At 38.2% G+C, this 15,621-nt stretch overlaps 1 protein-coding gene across 1 annotated transcript; it reads left to right on the forward strand.

Moving 5' to 3' along the window:
- Positions 1 to 13,124, forward strand: LOC131796559 (Bardet-Biedl syndrome 2 protein homolog). Its single transcript, XM_059114159.2, has 18 exons — positions 1 to 372; positions 1,264 to 1,479; positions 1,945 to 2,070; positions 2,538 to 2,600; positions 2,968 to 3,045; positions 3,137 to 3,241; positions 4,214 to 4,300; positions 4,831 to 4,966; positions 5,563 to 5,702; positions 6,347 to 6,663; positions 7,340 to 7,381; positions 8,046 to 8,130; positions 8,395 to 8,526; positions 9,130 to 9,204; positions 9,530 to 9,592; positions 10,518 to 10,630; positions 11,590 to 11,738; positions 12,288 to 13,124. The coding sequence occupies exons 1-18, from the start codon at positions 256 to 258 to the stop codon at positions 12,386 to 12,388; spliced, it is 2,145 nt and encodes a 714-aa protein (XP_058970142.1). The 5' UTR covers positions 1 to 255; the 3' UTR covers positions 12,389 to 13,124.
- Positions 13,125 to 15,621: the final 2,497 nt, after the last annotated feature.

Consider the following 15,621-nt stretch of genomic DNA (forward strand, 5'->3'; position numbering starts at 1 on the left):
ACTCCTAGACTCAACTATTAAAGCAAGATCTCGAACGCAAAAGACATTAGGAACCCGTTATCTACGACTTTCTCTGCGTCCACAATTTCGGATCAGCGTACAACAGACCAAAACTAATGCGCAGGGTGCCTACTGCGCAATAATAATTTACAGTTTCTAAGGCGAATGGCAACCGCTTAATAATTCGTTTCCTTTTCACAAATAACGATTATGTGATCAATCCCACCCTTCTATATAACTAAAGATTCACTTGCAATGCTTGTTCCTATTTTTACCCTCAAACTGGGCCATAAGATTCATCCTCGAACAGCAGCGTTAGGTCGTTACGATGGAAGACATCCATGTCTGACAGCAGGCACAACTGCTGGAAAGGTTGGCGATTTTTGTTTTGGTACTTTTTTATTATTATTATTATTATTATTATTATCGAAATATGGTATTTTTTTCTGGCTTATCCAAATTGGATAAATAGTTACTGAAACAAGGAATCGTGCACTCGTCTGAAACAGGAAGCAACGCGAGCAACTGTGTAAAACATACCGGGTGACTAGGTCCTATTTATTTGATGTCGGCAATAAACAACAGTGAAACCGCTCTGTTTGGCGGCCAAAAATACTGATATGGTGGCCATTTTTTAATCGAAGATAGCTGAAGTTTGGACTTATCACTGCTTTCGTATATTACAAATTGAGAGTCTTGAAAGGCTTGACAATTTTTAGTCAGTTGGAGCTGTTAAACTTTTTTTCCCATAGCATGCGAGAAAGAAAAAATCAGAATCTTTTTTGAAGATTCAACTCCATTGAAGTCTTAATTTCATGGGTAGGTGATCCTCTAACTGAGCCACGAGGAACAACTTGGCAAACTGCAGGCTTGATTTTGACAATTTTTCTGCATATAGGGAGGTTTGATCAAGAATGCCGAAAATGAATATCAAGATGTTTGTGTTTCAGATTGCATTATGATGAACTAATTTCTTTAGACAAAGGCAAATTAATTCAAAATTGATTTGAAGTATAGGATCATAGCATATGATATATCCAAGACTTTTTATGATCTAATGGTGAATTAGAAGGGACATTGAGAGAATATGTTCTACATTAATGTGTGTTTCTTAGAAACTGGACTCAAGAGGGAGTATTTTGAGATGCACTTCATTTCATCATAATTTCTTTCATTAGATCTTTTGTATTAATCAATTAATTTTCCATGCATATTTAAATGAAATGTCATTTAATGATCTGTCTTATGATCTTTGGTATTTAGGTTTTTATCCACAATCCCCACAGTGGCACCCTTCAGGGAGGCAGAGCAATTGCAAGTCATGATACCGACATTAGTATTTTAAACATCAACCAACAAGTTTCTGCTGTTGCAGCTGGTCCCTTGAACACCTCTGGATGTGACACGCTTCTTGTTGGTACACCCACAAACTTCTTAGCCTATGATGTGGAGAACAATTCTGACCTGTTCTATAAAGATGTAAGTGACTGAGTGGCAATACTGAATTAGGGCCTAGGTGGCCATTTGGTAGAGAAGAAAAAAAATCAGGAAATTATGCAGAATTTCTCATGGTCTCATTTCAATACATCCTCAAATTAGCACTCCCCCTGAATTAAATTTCTCTTTTCCAGTTGAAGTGCATCCTCCCATTTACAAAATCAGACTGTGTGCCTTTTTCCCTTTGAATAGGCCCCATTCCCTTCCCTCAATCAAGTCTATTTACTAAGTAAAATGAACTACAGTATTAAAAAAAATGGTATTGAAAAAGTTGAAAACAAATTCATATTGTATTAAAAATTTGTAGAAAAAAGGATAAAAATTTAAACTGGATTATGTAGTGAAGAAAAAAAATCAGTTAGTACTAAGTGCTGTGGGAGAAACAGTTACAGTTATTGAATGCTAATTTTAATGGTACAAGTTCATTTGGTTGTTCAATATTTTTAGATTGCAGATGGAGCCAATGCAATTGTAACAGGCAGACTTGGATCTTTTGAGAATCCTTTGGCGATAGTGGGTGGAAACTGTTCAATTCAAGGATTTGACTTTGAAGGCAATGACGAATTCTGGACAGTAAGTATTGGTAATTGTAAGTTGAAGTCAACTGGTTGCTTGTCACCTTATATAGCAATAACTGGGGGGTGGTATGGGGAGTTGAGTTGTCATTTTGTGTAACTTACATCTGTTTGTAAACTAAATAAAGCACCAATCCAGTCAGGGAAACGTGAGTTGAAGAGGTCTATTTTTCTTGCTTTGAGTATGCAGTCAAAATGTTACAATATTGTTACAATATTGTTATTGTTTTTGAAAGTGAGTACATATAAGGCAAACTATGATACTTATCGATTATCACCACCATAAACATTAACCAATGTATTTAACAATTAATATATAGAGGAGGTTTTGCATCTTAAAAGCTAATAGAAAAGTAAATAATCCATTTACAAAATAATGTAATTGTTGTTATTGTTGGCAGACATGTAAAAGCAGTAGCAAAAATACTAAACTTTATTCTTCTGTCCCATTTGTGGCATCCATAGGTGACAGGAGACAATGTGTGCTCCTTGGCAATGTGTGATTTTAACAGTGATGGATTGGCAGAGGTATTTTGTCTGCAGTGTTGATAAAGTGTCAAATAATCTCAATTGTGGCTTTTGCAAATGTGAGCACTCTATCAAGGCACTCATGAATTTTTTCTCCTTAACCCTTTTACTCTCAAGATCTCATTAGTAATTCTCCTTACTGTCTGCCATACAATTCTTATGGAAATTTGGTATTGGATCAACTGATAATCCCCTAATTGATATTTTACTTTATTCTCATCACTTGTCTGCTTGATATTGTATTGATATTGTTCGGGAAAATTATCTCATAGTCACTTGTGCGAGGTAAAGGGTTAATGGTAAGTTTTCTGCGGGATTAAGTTCACACTTTACAATTTTACAATCACTATATTTTTGATTTGCACAGTTACTTGTTGGCTCAGAGGATTTTGACATCCGAGTTTTTAAAGAAGATGAAATTATCGCAGAAATGACTGAAACTGAGGTGGGTGCATCTATCTCTTTTCAAGAACCTATTTTATATCCTGCAATTGTGAACATTGTTCTTATAATTATTTTTCATCTTCTGCCCACAGTCTGTAACCTCTCTATGTCCAATCCGAGGATCTCGATTTGGTTATGCTTTGGGAAATGGTACTGTGGGAGTTTATGACAAGACAGCAAGATACTGGAGAATAAAGGTACAAAGTTGATGTTATTTAAAAAAAAAACTCAAATTAGCTCACAGGTTCACTATTGACACTTGTAACAGTACTGTTAGTTGTCTAATACAGGGTTCTCAATAGAAGGCGGCACCCAGCGATTGAACACCGCTTACTTTGGGATTTATAGCCGCTTACTTTGTGTTTAAGTCGCTTTTCTTTTCTTTGTTTTGTTCTGCAAGTTTGCTTGAGTTGTTTCCAAATTTTTCTTTCGTTTCTTGCATGACTGTGATCCAAACAAAACCAGGAAACTTGCTTACGGTCCTGGACTCAATCGATGAATGCCATTTTACTTGAGTCCAGGCGTTCACGGTGAAAGATGGTAACGAGGCCTCCTACTTTATCAGTGATCACCTCCTACTTAAAAATCTATTAAGAACCCTGTAATACCTTGCCTTGTCAGCTATTATTTTTTGGCCATTTCATTTTACCTGCTGCCAAGACAACTGCATTTGCCCCAAGCTTTTGTAATCATCACACAATCTCTTCCCATGTGATTGTGTAAACTGTTTAACTTTGGTACCCTACTTATTCCTTCAGTCCTTAATTTTGCTCATTTGCCTTGTACATAACTCAGACCACAATGTTAGAATTGACAAAATTTTAGTCTACGAAACACTTGGAAAAGTGCTTGATCATTGTCCTGTCAACGCAATACTTAGAGAAGACTTCATTTATCAGTTTTTTTTAAATATATTGATTGTTTTAACAATCAAAAGTGGACTAAGTAAAATTAACACTTTTGAATGAAAGGCTTTTGATAAACAATGTGTTCCTCTCAAGAAAGTATGGTTTAATACAGTTATCACTGGCTTATTTCATAAGAATTATACTAACATGCAGTTTTTCTGCCAATCCTCTCAGGCAGTTGTGGTTGTTTTCCATCCCCTGGCACAATCATCCCTCCTTAAATCCTTTTTTTTTTTAATTTAATTTTTTTTCTTTTTTCAGTCAAAAAACCAAGCAATCACCATTCACAGTTTTGATCTTGATTCTGATGGAGTGCCAGAGCTTATCACTGGTTGGTCCAATGGAAAGGTGAAGATATTCTGTCTAATTACAAAAGAAAAAATAAACTTATGTCTAGCAACTCTAGCATAGTAAAATGGGTCAGTCAAGGACAGTGTCTTACAGTGATCTTCTACTTCCCTATTTACTCAACACTTCATCACTTAATCAACACTTAATCGGCCCCAAAGAGTGTCACTAACATCTCATTTCACCCAACAATATCACCCATGCATCAAACATTGATGTCAAAAGAGTAAAAGAAATGATCTCCATTGATCTAGAAGTTCCTGATTGTTAAGCAAATTCTCACTCTGTGCCTTACATTTCCCATAATATCCCATCAATGGATATTTCCTTAAATGTTATTGCCTCTCAGCTTGACACTGCATTGACATGATAAGAAAAAATTTCTTGTTGTTCAGAGCCCACAAATTGGCTAAATGTCTTCATGCTAGTAATTAATGTTTTGCCAAGAACAGCACTAGTCAACTATTCCTAATACTTCCTTTCTTTGTTTTATTCATCACATTTTGTAAACTCCTTTTGCACATTCTTAGATTGATGCTCGTAGTGACAGAACAGGGGAGGTGGTGTTTAAAGATAACTTCTCTGCTGCTGTTGCTGGTATACTTGAAGGAGACTATCGTATGGATGGAAAAGTGGAACTCATTTGTTGTTCAGCAGAGGGGGAAGGTAATTTTAATGCATATGTTGAGTTATGCTGTGTCAGTCACACTTATATTGAAGACATCTCAAGAGGAAAAACTACTTTTAAATCTCTGGAAGCTGAAATAATAGTTGGTTATTAATAACTAAAAGAACACGCTTCCTTTTGGCTTACTGGTGTAATAATCCATGCAGGATGTGTGCATTTTAATGCTGGTAAAGCGATCAAAAGTGTGGTTTATTGCTTTCATTAAATAAGCTTAAAACAAAACACAGTATATCTTAATCTTTCTATTGGGTTCCTGGTGCAATAAACGATAGGTTTTTGACCAGTCAGGGAGCTAATGTGGGATCTCAGGCTTTTTTTCATAAATGGTAGTATCCCAGTTCAGTCTTTAAGCTTATTATTTGTATTATTATTTATATTAACGAGTTTTGAAGAGGAGCTTGTAACCTGTGGGCTTCATATCCTCAGCACTTTGATGAGCCAACAACAAGGCAATAGAAAAAGCATGATAGGGAAAAAAGGAGTGGCTTGCAAGGGGGCTGGATAGGGGTTTGATTGTTTTCTTCTTGCCTTTGAGAATTGTCTTCTCATGTTTCTTTTTTTTCACCCATCTCAGTTCGTGGGTACTTGCCAGCATCTGCTGAAATGAAGGGCAACTTGATGGATGTCAATGTTGAACAAGATGCACTACGAGACTTGGCACAAAGAAAACAGAATTTATTGTTGGAATTGAAAAACTATGAAGAAAATGCTAAGGTAAGAAATTTAATTTAATCTTGTTCCTGGTGGGGGATGTGATGATATCATGGCTGCCAGTACTCCAAGCATCCTCTTACTGGCTAGTTAATTACAATATAAATAGGAGGAGAGCAACATCATTGTACTGACAGAAGCAGAAGTTAAGAATGGAAGAAAAGATGGGATGAGCAGTTGTTGTATCCTTAGTCTACTACTGAAACAAGCTAATGTCACGTGTCATTTGACTTTGAATAGTGTGTGTTATGTAGAATATGTAATTTAAAGGGAGTCCTATGTTTAGTTTCAGCCCTTTTTTGGCTGTTTGTGACATCAGCCCAGTGCTAGTGTTCAATATGGTTATGTCTGAGTTTTTCTTATTAGTAAATTTCCATCACAGTGATTACTGTTCAAAACTTTAATTATTGATATTTGTTCTGACTGAGTAAGTGACATCTTTCTTGGGGTCTCATTCACTCTTTGTTTCTTCCCACCTGAGTGAGAGTTAGGTTTAGGGGGACTAGCTTGAAATTATTTGTTGGTGACGTACAAAAATGTACTGATCAAATAGTTCAGTTGGGAAAAGTCATGTCACAGCTGCATTTCTAACTAACAAAAGCCCCAGGCCAATGAAATAGGCAAATAATATGACTAAATTATCATAGGTTGGAAAGGTTGGAGGTCAAGAGGTGGATCAATCACAGATGGGAGTCATACCAGCCAGCACTCAACTGCAGACCTCACTGTTGGTAAACCCAGGAAGTGAACAAGTTCAGCCACATGTGCAGCTCTCAATTTCAACTACCAATGAAACTATTATCCGGACTGTGATGATATTTGCTGAAGGAGTGTTTGAGGGGGAAAGTCATGTTGTCCATCCCTCACAACAAAATTTAAAGTCATCTCTTCAAGTTCCAGTGTTCCCACCCAAAGATATTCCTGTTGATCTTCACATCAAAGCTTTTGTTGGCCAGAAATCCAGGTTAGTGGACTTGTTAATTCCTCTGTCAGTGGATAAGTCACTAGTTTAAAGGGGCAAAATAATAATCATTGGTGACGTAGTCCAGAATGGCAGCAACATTTCCATTGTTGATTGTCAACGACAGAGACAGACACATCTACAATTACTTGAGCCACATTGTGGTCATGTGATTTGATGATGACCCCTACCCAGGTGGTCAAGGCACTGGTCACAGAGACCAATAACAGCTCAGCTGTCAACTGGACAGTCATGGCCACCATCACTTCAGATAGAGCAGTTTCATCAAAAGCAAGATCATTTGATGAGTGATGTTCTTGAGCTGAATTCTTTCCTCCAATAAAATCTCTCTCCACTTTAAAAGGATTATATTAAGTGGCTGCTGGTGAGGTTTTTTCTGCAAGCAACCATACAAAATACAATTCATGGAATGAGTCTGCAAAAGGGCTATCTTTAACCAAGGAGAGAAAATGTATTATTTCAAATCACTAAAATGTACAGTCAATGTTGCAAATATGAAATGAAAGAAGGCATGTGTAAGTGCTTCTAGTCAGACAATTATACCTTTACCTCACCATCTGATTCTATATTTTGTGTATGTTTCTTAATTTGTTTGTTTTGGCTTTTTTTGTTGTTTTTTGTTTTATTTTTTGTTTGAAATTTAATTTCTGTTTTGCAGTAACCACTTCCATGTTTTTGAGCTTACAAGACAGCTACCTAGGTAACAATATTTATACTCTATGAAATATTTTAAGAGACCTGCAAAATTACTAACAATAAGTGATAACCTGATTGATACAGGTTGATTCTATAGATTTAAATTAGTTTTGGAAAAGAATTTGAATACCTCAAGCTTCAGTGGGTACTGAATCTCACCTCCTTGTCAGAGTAGCATTTGAACAAGGCTACTAACATTGTGCGAGCTAGATCATATTCTACTATGGCTGTCTTTCAACCACACAAGAGAAACTGAAATTTGTGTGCCTCAAGATGGATTGAAGGGCAATGTAGCTTTTTTCATGGTAGTTTTCACTTAGTCTGTTAAGGCTAAGATGCATGTATTTTTCATGTGGCTCTTTCTTCCCCAAAACACTCTATACATTAATACTAGTACTACATACTACAAGCGTCCTTATTGGTAAAAAGCTACCGTTTATTTCACTGATGAACCCATATTTTTCTATGAATTAAAGCAATACACTGCACTTTCTGTCTATTTTCCTGCCTAATAAGCCACTTGGGATTTGGGGGGAACATTTTCACGTGGGAAGAACTTTTCACGTGTTCTCCCAACATCCCGAGTGAGTTATTATGCCGGTAAACCTATTAAATCATTCAAGTATGATTCATTTCCAAACTCAGTCAACATCATTTCTGTTGTGTAGATTCACCCTGTACATACCTTGCCCAGATGGTTATGCTGAACCAAAATCCAGCTGCTGCTTCCATATTAATGAAAGAGTGAACAGGGTAAGCCCAGTAGAACGACTAGCATCTAATTTCTCCTCATAATATCACACCTGAGTCACACTTTAAGGTCACAAGAATAAAGGAAATGACAACCAACTAAAGAAGCTCTTGATTGTTAAACAAATTCTCCTTGTCAAGACGTTGGGAAAAGTTTAGGAACAGGATGGAGAATATGTTTACTTTTGTTAGGGAGTAAATGTTTAGGTAAACGCGGATATCTGATCATTGCTGGTAACTGACCTCTATTTTCTGGTTCCTGCACAGGCTGTTATGTGGCTAAATCAGAATTTTCTCCTCCCGGATGAGATAGAGAGTAAAGATGGGGACCTTGACATAATGTTCTTGTCTCTGAGAACTGGTAACCCCTTGGCAATCAAAATGGATCAAAGTGGAAATGTAAGGAGCTGAATTGATTTTAGTACACCATAGCTACAGCTGTACCAGTTCTCATGCATAGAGTGGCTATCTTTTCTCTGGACTAAAGTTTAACGGAGAAACTCAGGAAAATTCAGGCTTCGACAGGATTCGAACCTGTGCCTAGTTGCGTGCTAATTGGTAGTAGCGCTTAGGCGGAACCACCGGGAAGCTTAACCTTTTTCAGTCAAATCTTTGTAATTATTTACTGATAATAAAAAGCACTCAGGAGGGTAACTCCTCCTTTCCTAGTAAACCTCGGCGAGACCTGGTTTTGAACCAGAGCTTAGGGTCGATTTTTTTTTCTGCGATTTTTTCATGTAAGCACATTTAAATTACCCACTTTTTTTCTTAGCACGCTTTTAGAGAATTCAACAACTGGTGCCAAAAAAAGTCCAGGTTCGTGTTCAGAAGCCCTTGTCTTTATCTTTAACGAAATGTAATAAGCTGCTCACTACATAAGTGAAAACTTTCTGTTAGGCTGTTGGAAGGCTAGGTTATGATATTACATACAAAGCAAATTTGTAAAATGAGGGGAATGTATTAAAACGTATCTGGCAGGCCTAAGTTTTTTGTTCTGTCTAGGTGAGTGTCAAAACAGATGACATGGATTTAGCAGGTGATATCATTCAGGCACTCGCAACCTTCCTGGGAATTGAGGTAATTTTTCCCTGAACAATATAAATAGAAACTCTTTTTTCATTGTCACTTTGGCAGCTTTCGTAACGACCAATTGATGGTTTTGTCCAAGTCCTATTGGGTTAGTTGTTTCTGTTTGCGTTGGTTTCGTGATTCGAATGCAGCTTTCTTGATTGAGAACAGTGTCACTCCTTAGAGAGCAGCGAACCTGAATTGCTTTTCAGTTGTGAAGAAGTTACCTCTAAAATATCTCTAGAGAAAACATGTCGCTGTTTTCTGAAAGTAAATTTAACTTAACACTGCTTTAGAGAAGAGCTAACCACTTCGCCATACGATTTTACTCCAGGACTTACAGACCACTGCAGAATTTCCGGAGCATTTGGAAGAACTTCGTGCGGTGTTGCTTAAGGTAATAAACCTAAACAAAACTTATTAAAACAGTTCCGGATTAACATGACGAATATGCAATGTTGTTCAAAGCGTTATTTAACCTAACTGTATATCTGGCCTTAAAACCAATCAATCAATTTTCGCGCTATTTTTTCGGACACTTCAGGTCACGTTGTGTAGAATCACCACACATTCATCACGCAATAACCCCCATCATTGTTATCCGATTATTTACGTTGAAAAGTAACAAAGCCAGTTAAAAAAAAACTTGAGCCAGCTCAAAATTTTTATCATTTCACCTCCATCATTTTACACGGAAGACAAATAAACTCGTTTTGTAGAATTTACTGATACTGCCATTAGATCAACGTTGACTTTTTTACGGGCGCTGTTTGCAAGTTATAAAAGTTGCTGGGTTAGGAGGGTTCTATAATCGATAAACCTCTTTCCGGCCGGTTTGTCGGATGACAATGGATGACAATGGATGACAATGTTCTTGGTGAGAGATTGTCATCAAAATTTCACATTTTCTCTCGAAGCGTCGCTTCTCGACCAAATGTTGAAAGAATAAAACCTTTCGGATTTTATTCTTTCAGTCGAAAAAAATTAAATACATGGGGACTACATTGTTTTTGCTTTGGTTCGCTTTGTAATTCATTTAAATAATTCTGGCAAGAGAATACGTTCTCTTAGTGATGGTGGTGCCAACTTTCCAATAAATCAGTTGCGAAACTAAATCACTGTGACTGGGTCGCTTCTATTTTCCCGCCGGTGGAGCCCGCTAACTGTGTTCAAAATGCGTTCTCATTGGATCCATCTAATATTTTCTACTTGATTTGATTGGCTGTCGTGAATACTTTTGTTTCACGGCACTTAACCTTAAAGCACTGTCTCGGGTGTTTGATCACTGACGCGATACATGCCTTCAAATTATCATCATTCAGGTAGACGAGCTGCATGCTGTGAGACAAAAACTGACAGCTGAGATGGCAGATCACTCCAATTTGATCAGAAGCTTGGTTGTCAGAGCTGAAGATGCCAGATTAATGGGAGACATGTGAGCATGATGATTAATGTTGATTAATGTTACCCGCCCTTTTGAGATGTACTGGTCTTATGTAAGCGCACTTGATACAGGGGTTTCTGTAACTTTGTCCTTAATCAGCTGCAAGTGGTGTAAAAGGGGTCTGTGCCCGGAAGAGGGGTCGCAAGGTTTTCCCTCTGGGTCAAGGGACATGCTCCCTCAGAAAAAAAGTGAAATCTAGAGGCTCGGAAATGTAATTTTCTGCATTCTGGTCGTCATGAAGAGTATTGTTTTAAATTTAGTATTTAGAATAGAATAGATGAATGGATGAATGGTGCCAATTTTCCTCACTTGCAGCCAAGGGCTGAATTGCAGAGGAACCAGAGAGGTGAGATCGGACGTCAGCATATTAAAGGCGCCTCTGGCAGCCGCTTCAGTCCATTGTGATCACACCTCACCCACCCAGACCTACGACGGCACAAATCGAGATAGACCACAACACCGGGCACTACGTGCCCTACTCTTTGCGAACAGTGCGTGCGTTCTTTTACGTCCCACAATTTATTTTGTAACATAGAAGGGTTGTGAGACGGGACCTCCGGCTTTACGTCTTATCCGAGAGACGAAGCAAAGTGGGTAAAGCATCTTGCTTAAGGATACAGCGACATGCCCCTGGTAGGACTTGAACCCGGACCCTTCGACCCAGAGTCCAGCGCACTAACCACTGGACCACTGACGCCCCACTATATTTATTGGCACCTCTATAATTTGCCTGTCATTTCTGAGTTAAAGATCACTGATCCTTGGGTTGAAGCTCTCAAGTTTTCCTTAGAGTTTCTCTGTGCTACTGAACGATTAGCTTTCTCTCTCTTTATTCCTCGTGGAAATTTCAGTGATAACTCCTTTAATATTTGGTTAATAATTCACTCAAACCGTTCGCGGCTGATAAATTTATTCCTCAGATTTCATGTTTGTTCTTACTTTCTTTGTAGGAAAAACATGAGAAAAGGCTACATGGAACTGTATGACCTGAACAGAGATTTAATCAATGGCTACAAGATCAGATGTAATAATCACACAGAGCTTCTGTCCTGTCTAAAACTTGTCAATCAGGCCATCCAACGAGCTGGAAAGCTCAGAGGTAACGGATTAACTCAGTGCATTAACCCCCTGGCTCTCAGGAATGATCATGTGGTACATTCTCCCCACAACTCTAAGACACTGTTCAGGAGACAGGCGATGAGAGTTAAGCAAATTATCAGACAGAGGTTATTTTGAGATATAACTCTCAGATTCTCCTCAAGAGCCTTCAGAAAAAGCATAATCATCAGTTAGGGAATTAACTTTGAATTCGTGCGGATGACTCAAAGGGTTAAACGAAGAGCATCCAAATTTTTTGGCCAGTTGTTGGAGAAAAGTAAGAACTTGCATTTTTGTCCTCACTAATGGCTCTTGTATGAGCCCTCCACCTTTTTCCTCTTATAATCTGCCCCCTCAAACAAGCCCCTCTCTAATTGGCTCAAAGCTCATGTGAGCCCCTTTCACATAAGCTCCTCTAGAGAAATTATCTCTCTTAAATGAGTCCTCTATCTGGATGACCTATGTATTGTTAAGTATTATTAAGGAATGTTGTATAGCTTTCAAAGATGCTTTATCGTCATCTAATCCCTGACTTTTCATTTTCCTGCAGTGGGCAAAGCTAAATCTCAAGTTATTGCAGGCTGCCGACAAGCGATCAAGAACAACAATGTCAACGGCTTGTTCAAGATAATCAAAGCTGGTTCCCTATGAAGTCTCACCGTCACAGTTCCTAAAGCATTTATTAAACTTCAGAGGCCGGTTTTTTAAATAGCTTTTGAATCCGGCTGCGGTTTAGACAATCGGCAGTCCCGTGAGCTCTTTGCATGTGGGTTGTTGGAATGAAATGCGTGTTTTCCAGTGTTCATTAGAACCGTCCTTGACATTGCTTTAACAAAATCAACGTTTAGATTCAACGTTTGCCTTTATTGAGGGCTGTTTAAAAACTGGTCGTGGTAAAAAAAAAAAACGGCTTCACTGTTTCAGAATTTTGCCCATTGAAAGTTGTTCTTAAGGTTATGTTAGATGGCCTTCAAAAAATTAATTAATTTATGAAGAAGAGGTAAATTGTACTTGCCCTACGGGCTCGTGCAATTTTGTTGTCTTTGAAAGATTTCCTTGTGCTTATTAACACCAAATTGCACTCGAAATTATGTCATTATCTACTCTTAGTACTGAGTGCGTCTGCTTTACAGGCTACATTATTTTAAAGGTGCGCCCACAGAAGTGGTGTAACCAGCCGGTTAAAAGCCTTTGATGCTGAATCTTGAGGCAATCTCGAGAGAAATGAGAATGAAATTGTGGATTAATTTTTCCTTCGTTCGCTGCTCCGCAGCCTTCATCTTCTTTGAGTGCCCACATTGTAAATAGTATCAAGGCGCATGGAATGCTTATTCAGTAAAGGCTGTAAGATTTGAAAAATTGATCAAATTTCAATGGTGGCTTGTGTTTAGGGTGAGAGGGAGTCACAGTCTCTTTTCTTGTCTAAATATGGTTCAACCAAGTCGAGAAGGAGAGGGGGTGGGTGCGTTCAACATTGGGAAGCATTAAGGGTGGAAGGTGTGTGGATTGTTTTTCATGTTACGACCTCAACGCTTAAAAACATCTCTCTGTAGTAAGAACGTTTGAAAGAGTCCTATTCTACTGATTGGCACTTGGCCGTGTTTCGCGGAAAAAAATTTGTGCCCTTGGGACGGCTGAAATTTCTGTTAGAAACTTATTTTTGTAATTTTATTTATGTAAGCCGCAGCAGACCATTAACAAGGAAGCGCGTAAAGATCCTCTTTCGCAGAATGACGCAGGTCGCGGGTAGTACACAAATGTCATTTTCCACTCTCCTCTAGGCGATCAGCGATGAAATTTACTGTTTAGTCAGTATTGATGTTCAGGTCATTTGTCCTAGAAACTTTTTAAAAAGGACAAGTAATGTGCTCAACTGGAGTTAAAGCAGAATATTTGGAGACTGGTAGGCTATTATAACCAGCATTGGTCGGTTTGGCATAATAACAGATGTTACCCTTCTCTGAAGATTGTACTATGGTATTATCAAGAGGAATCGCATCAGAGATCTTTTTTTCGTATTCAAAAGGCAAAAAGGAAGCAATCGCCCCGGTGAAATAGCTACAACGGCCTTTATTGCTGCTATTTGATAGCTTGCCATCAGCAGCCCAATCCATGACCCAGAGCAAATGGTATGCATGCCCATACCATGTGGACTTATAAGCCAGTTGGCAAGTTTATTGACGAAGGGGACAAAGGTAAATATTCGTAATCTATGGAAGCCAATGCAAGAGCTACGAATCCATGAGATGCCAAGAATGAAGTCTTGAATTCTCCTAATCCGCCCACAGGACCGAACAGATTAACCACACCTAAAGATGATAAAGGATGATGATAAAATATGGACAGCCACTGCATCTTGTGGAAACAGTTTAGTCATTTATTTTTTAAAGGGAAATTGTGGAAAGTGCATTCTCCCAGGATCAGTTTGGAAGTTACACCAATAATCCTTGACTAAAATATCTTGGGGTTAATGAGATTATCGTGGTGGATGTATGAACATGCTTTTATAGTGACAGCTTATGTTTCCTCATGTAATTTAGTGTTAACAACTGAGTTGAAAACGTAAGTTGGCCTCTGTAAAGAGTAAAAAAGCTGACGTTTCGAGCTTCTTATGTCCTCAGTTAAGTATCATTCTGGTTTAAAACAACGACCCTGAAGATTAGGATACAAGATCAGACGCCACCAACGGTTGTTGTTATTGTTAAGCATAAGGATTTTACTTTTCCTCGGCTTCTTTTCAATAGTATCCACATGATATCCGTGTAAGATCCTTTGATCTACCTCTTCACGCAAGGAAGGAAAAATGACATACCGAATCTCCTCAAAAAAGCGCCTACACTGTAACAAACGCCCTTCCACAAATAAGCGCCCACCCCCAAGTCCATAAATCAAACAAGCACCCCCTGAGCGCCCCCACTTGAATACCCCATCCCCCTTCCCCACTTAAATAGTAAGCTTCAACCACAGCTGGATCAGTACAGGTTAATAGTTTCTTAAAAAGCGTTCCCTTCGATAAGAGCCCTCTATCCAATAAGTGCCCCTCCCTATAACAAATCAACCACATTTTTACTTTGTCGTCAGATTTAGCAATTATACCTTAAAATCAGGTGCTTACTTCAGTTTGCTAATGTAGGTGTGAAATATTAACAGCTAGCGCGGGTAGTCCAAACTCGTTTAATGAACCTGCGTAAGTATGCAAACATGTCTATATTGCGCCATGGACAATAAGGATTTCTATGGGAATAAACAGCCGCATTTTTAACCTGAAAAATCTGACCTAGTATTAAACAAAAAACGAACCTGCCTTGCTGCTGTCTCTGTTCCTTTGCATCTTTTGAATTTTCTAAGCTAATTAAGTTGTGCTTGGTTCTTTTGAAATAACAAATTAAATATCTTTTTTGATCAGGAAATTGTCAGTCTTTAAACTCGGCCATTCACAATGTTTACTGCTGTGCAGTTTATTTAATTTCACTGGAAGGAGGATGAGCAAAGAGAGTTTACCAATCAAGGTCAGGGGAAATCTAATTCGGATTGATAGCAAGGTATTCACAGAGAAATTCATATTCTTGCGACGAAGAAAGCGAAAGCGGTTGCAAAAGAGGAGGAAAACAAAACGCTTTTGGGGTAGGGATATCTTTAAAGAAAGGAAAAGTCAAGGTGATTTTTACAACCTCGTGGAAGAGCTACGACTTGGAGATTATGAATATTATTTGAAGTAAGCTTATGTACATGGGTTACGGAGATGGAAAGTTTTAAAATATTCAATGTAGACAGGTAAACTTCATCTGTTTACGTTATTCTGTGTTAGCTTCAGAAAGTTAAGATGAGCTTTCTGTTTCCTTAGCTGATTGAATGAAATTCAGTTTTATACAAATTGTCTTCGC

Source organism: Pocillopora verrucosa, chromosome 3 (genome assembly GCF_036669915.1).
Source record: "Pocillopora verrucosa isolate sample1 chromosome 3, ASM3666991v2, whole genome shotgun sequence".
Lineage (NCBI taxonomy): Eukaryota > Metazoa > Cnidaria > Anthozoa > Scleractinia > Pocilloporidae > Pocillopora > Pocillopora verrucosa.

What these genes read in the sequence shown, in the direction of transcription:
- LOC131796559 (XM_059114159.2), top strand. Translation starts at nt 256, where the DNA reads ATGCTTGTTCCTATTTTTACCCTCAAACTGGGCCATAAGATTCATCCT. An exon ending in GCAATGACGAATTCTGGACA is followed by an intron (nt 2,071 to 2,537) that starts GTAAGTATTGGT and finishes TGGCATCCATAG; the next exon opens with GTGACAGGAGACAATGTGTG. An exon ending in ACTATGAAGAAAATGCTAAG is followed by an intron (nt 5,703 to 6,346) that starts GTAAGAAATTTA and finishes AAATTATCATAG; the next exon opens with GTTGGAAAGGTTGGAGGTCA.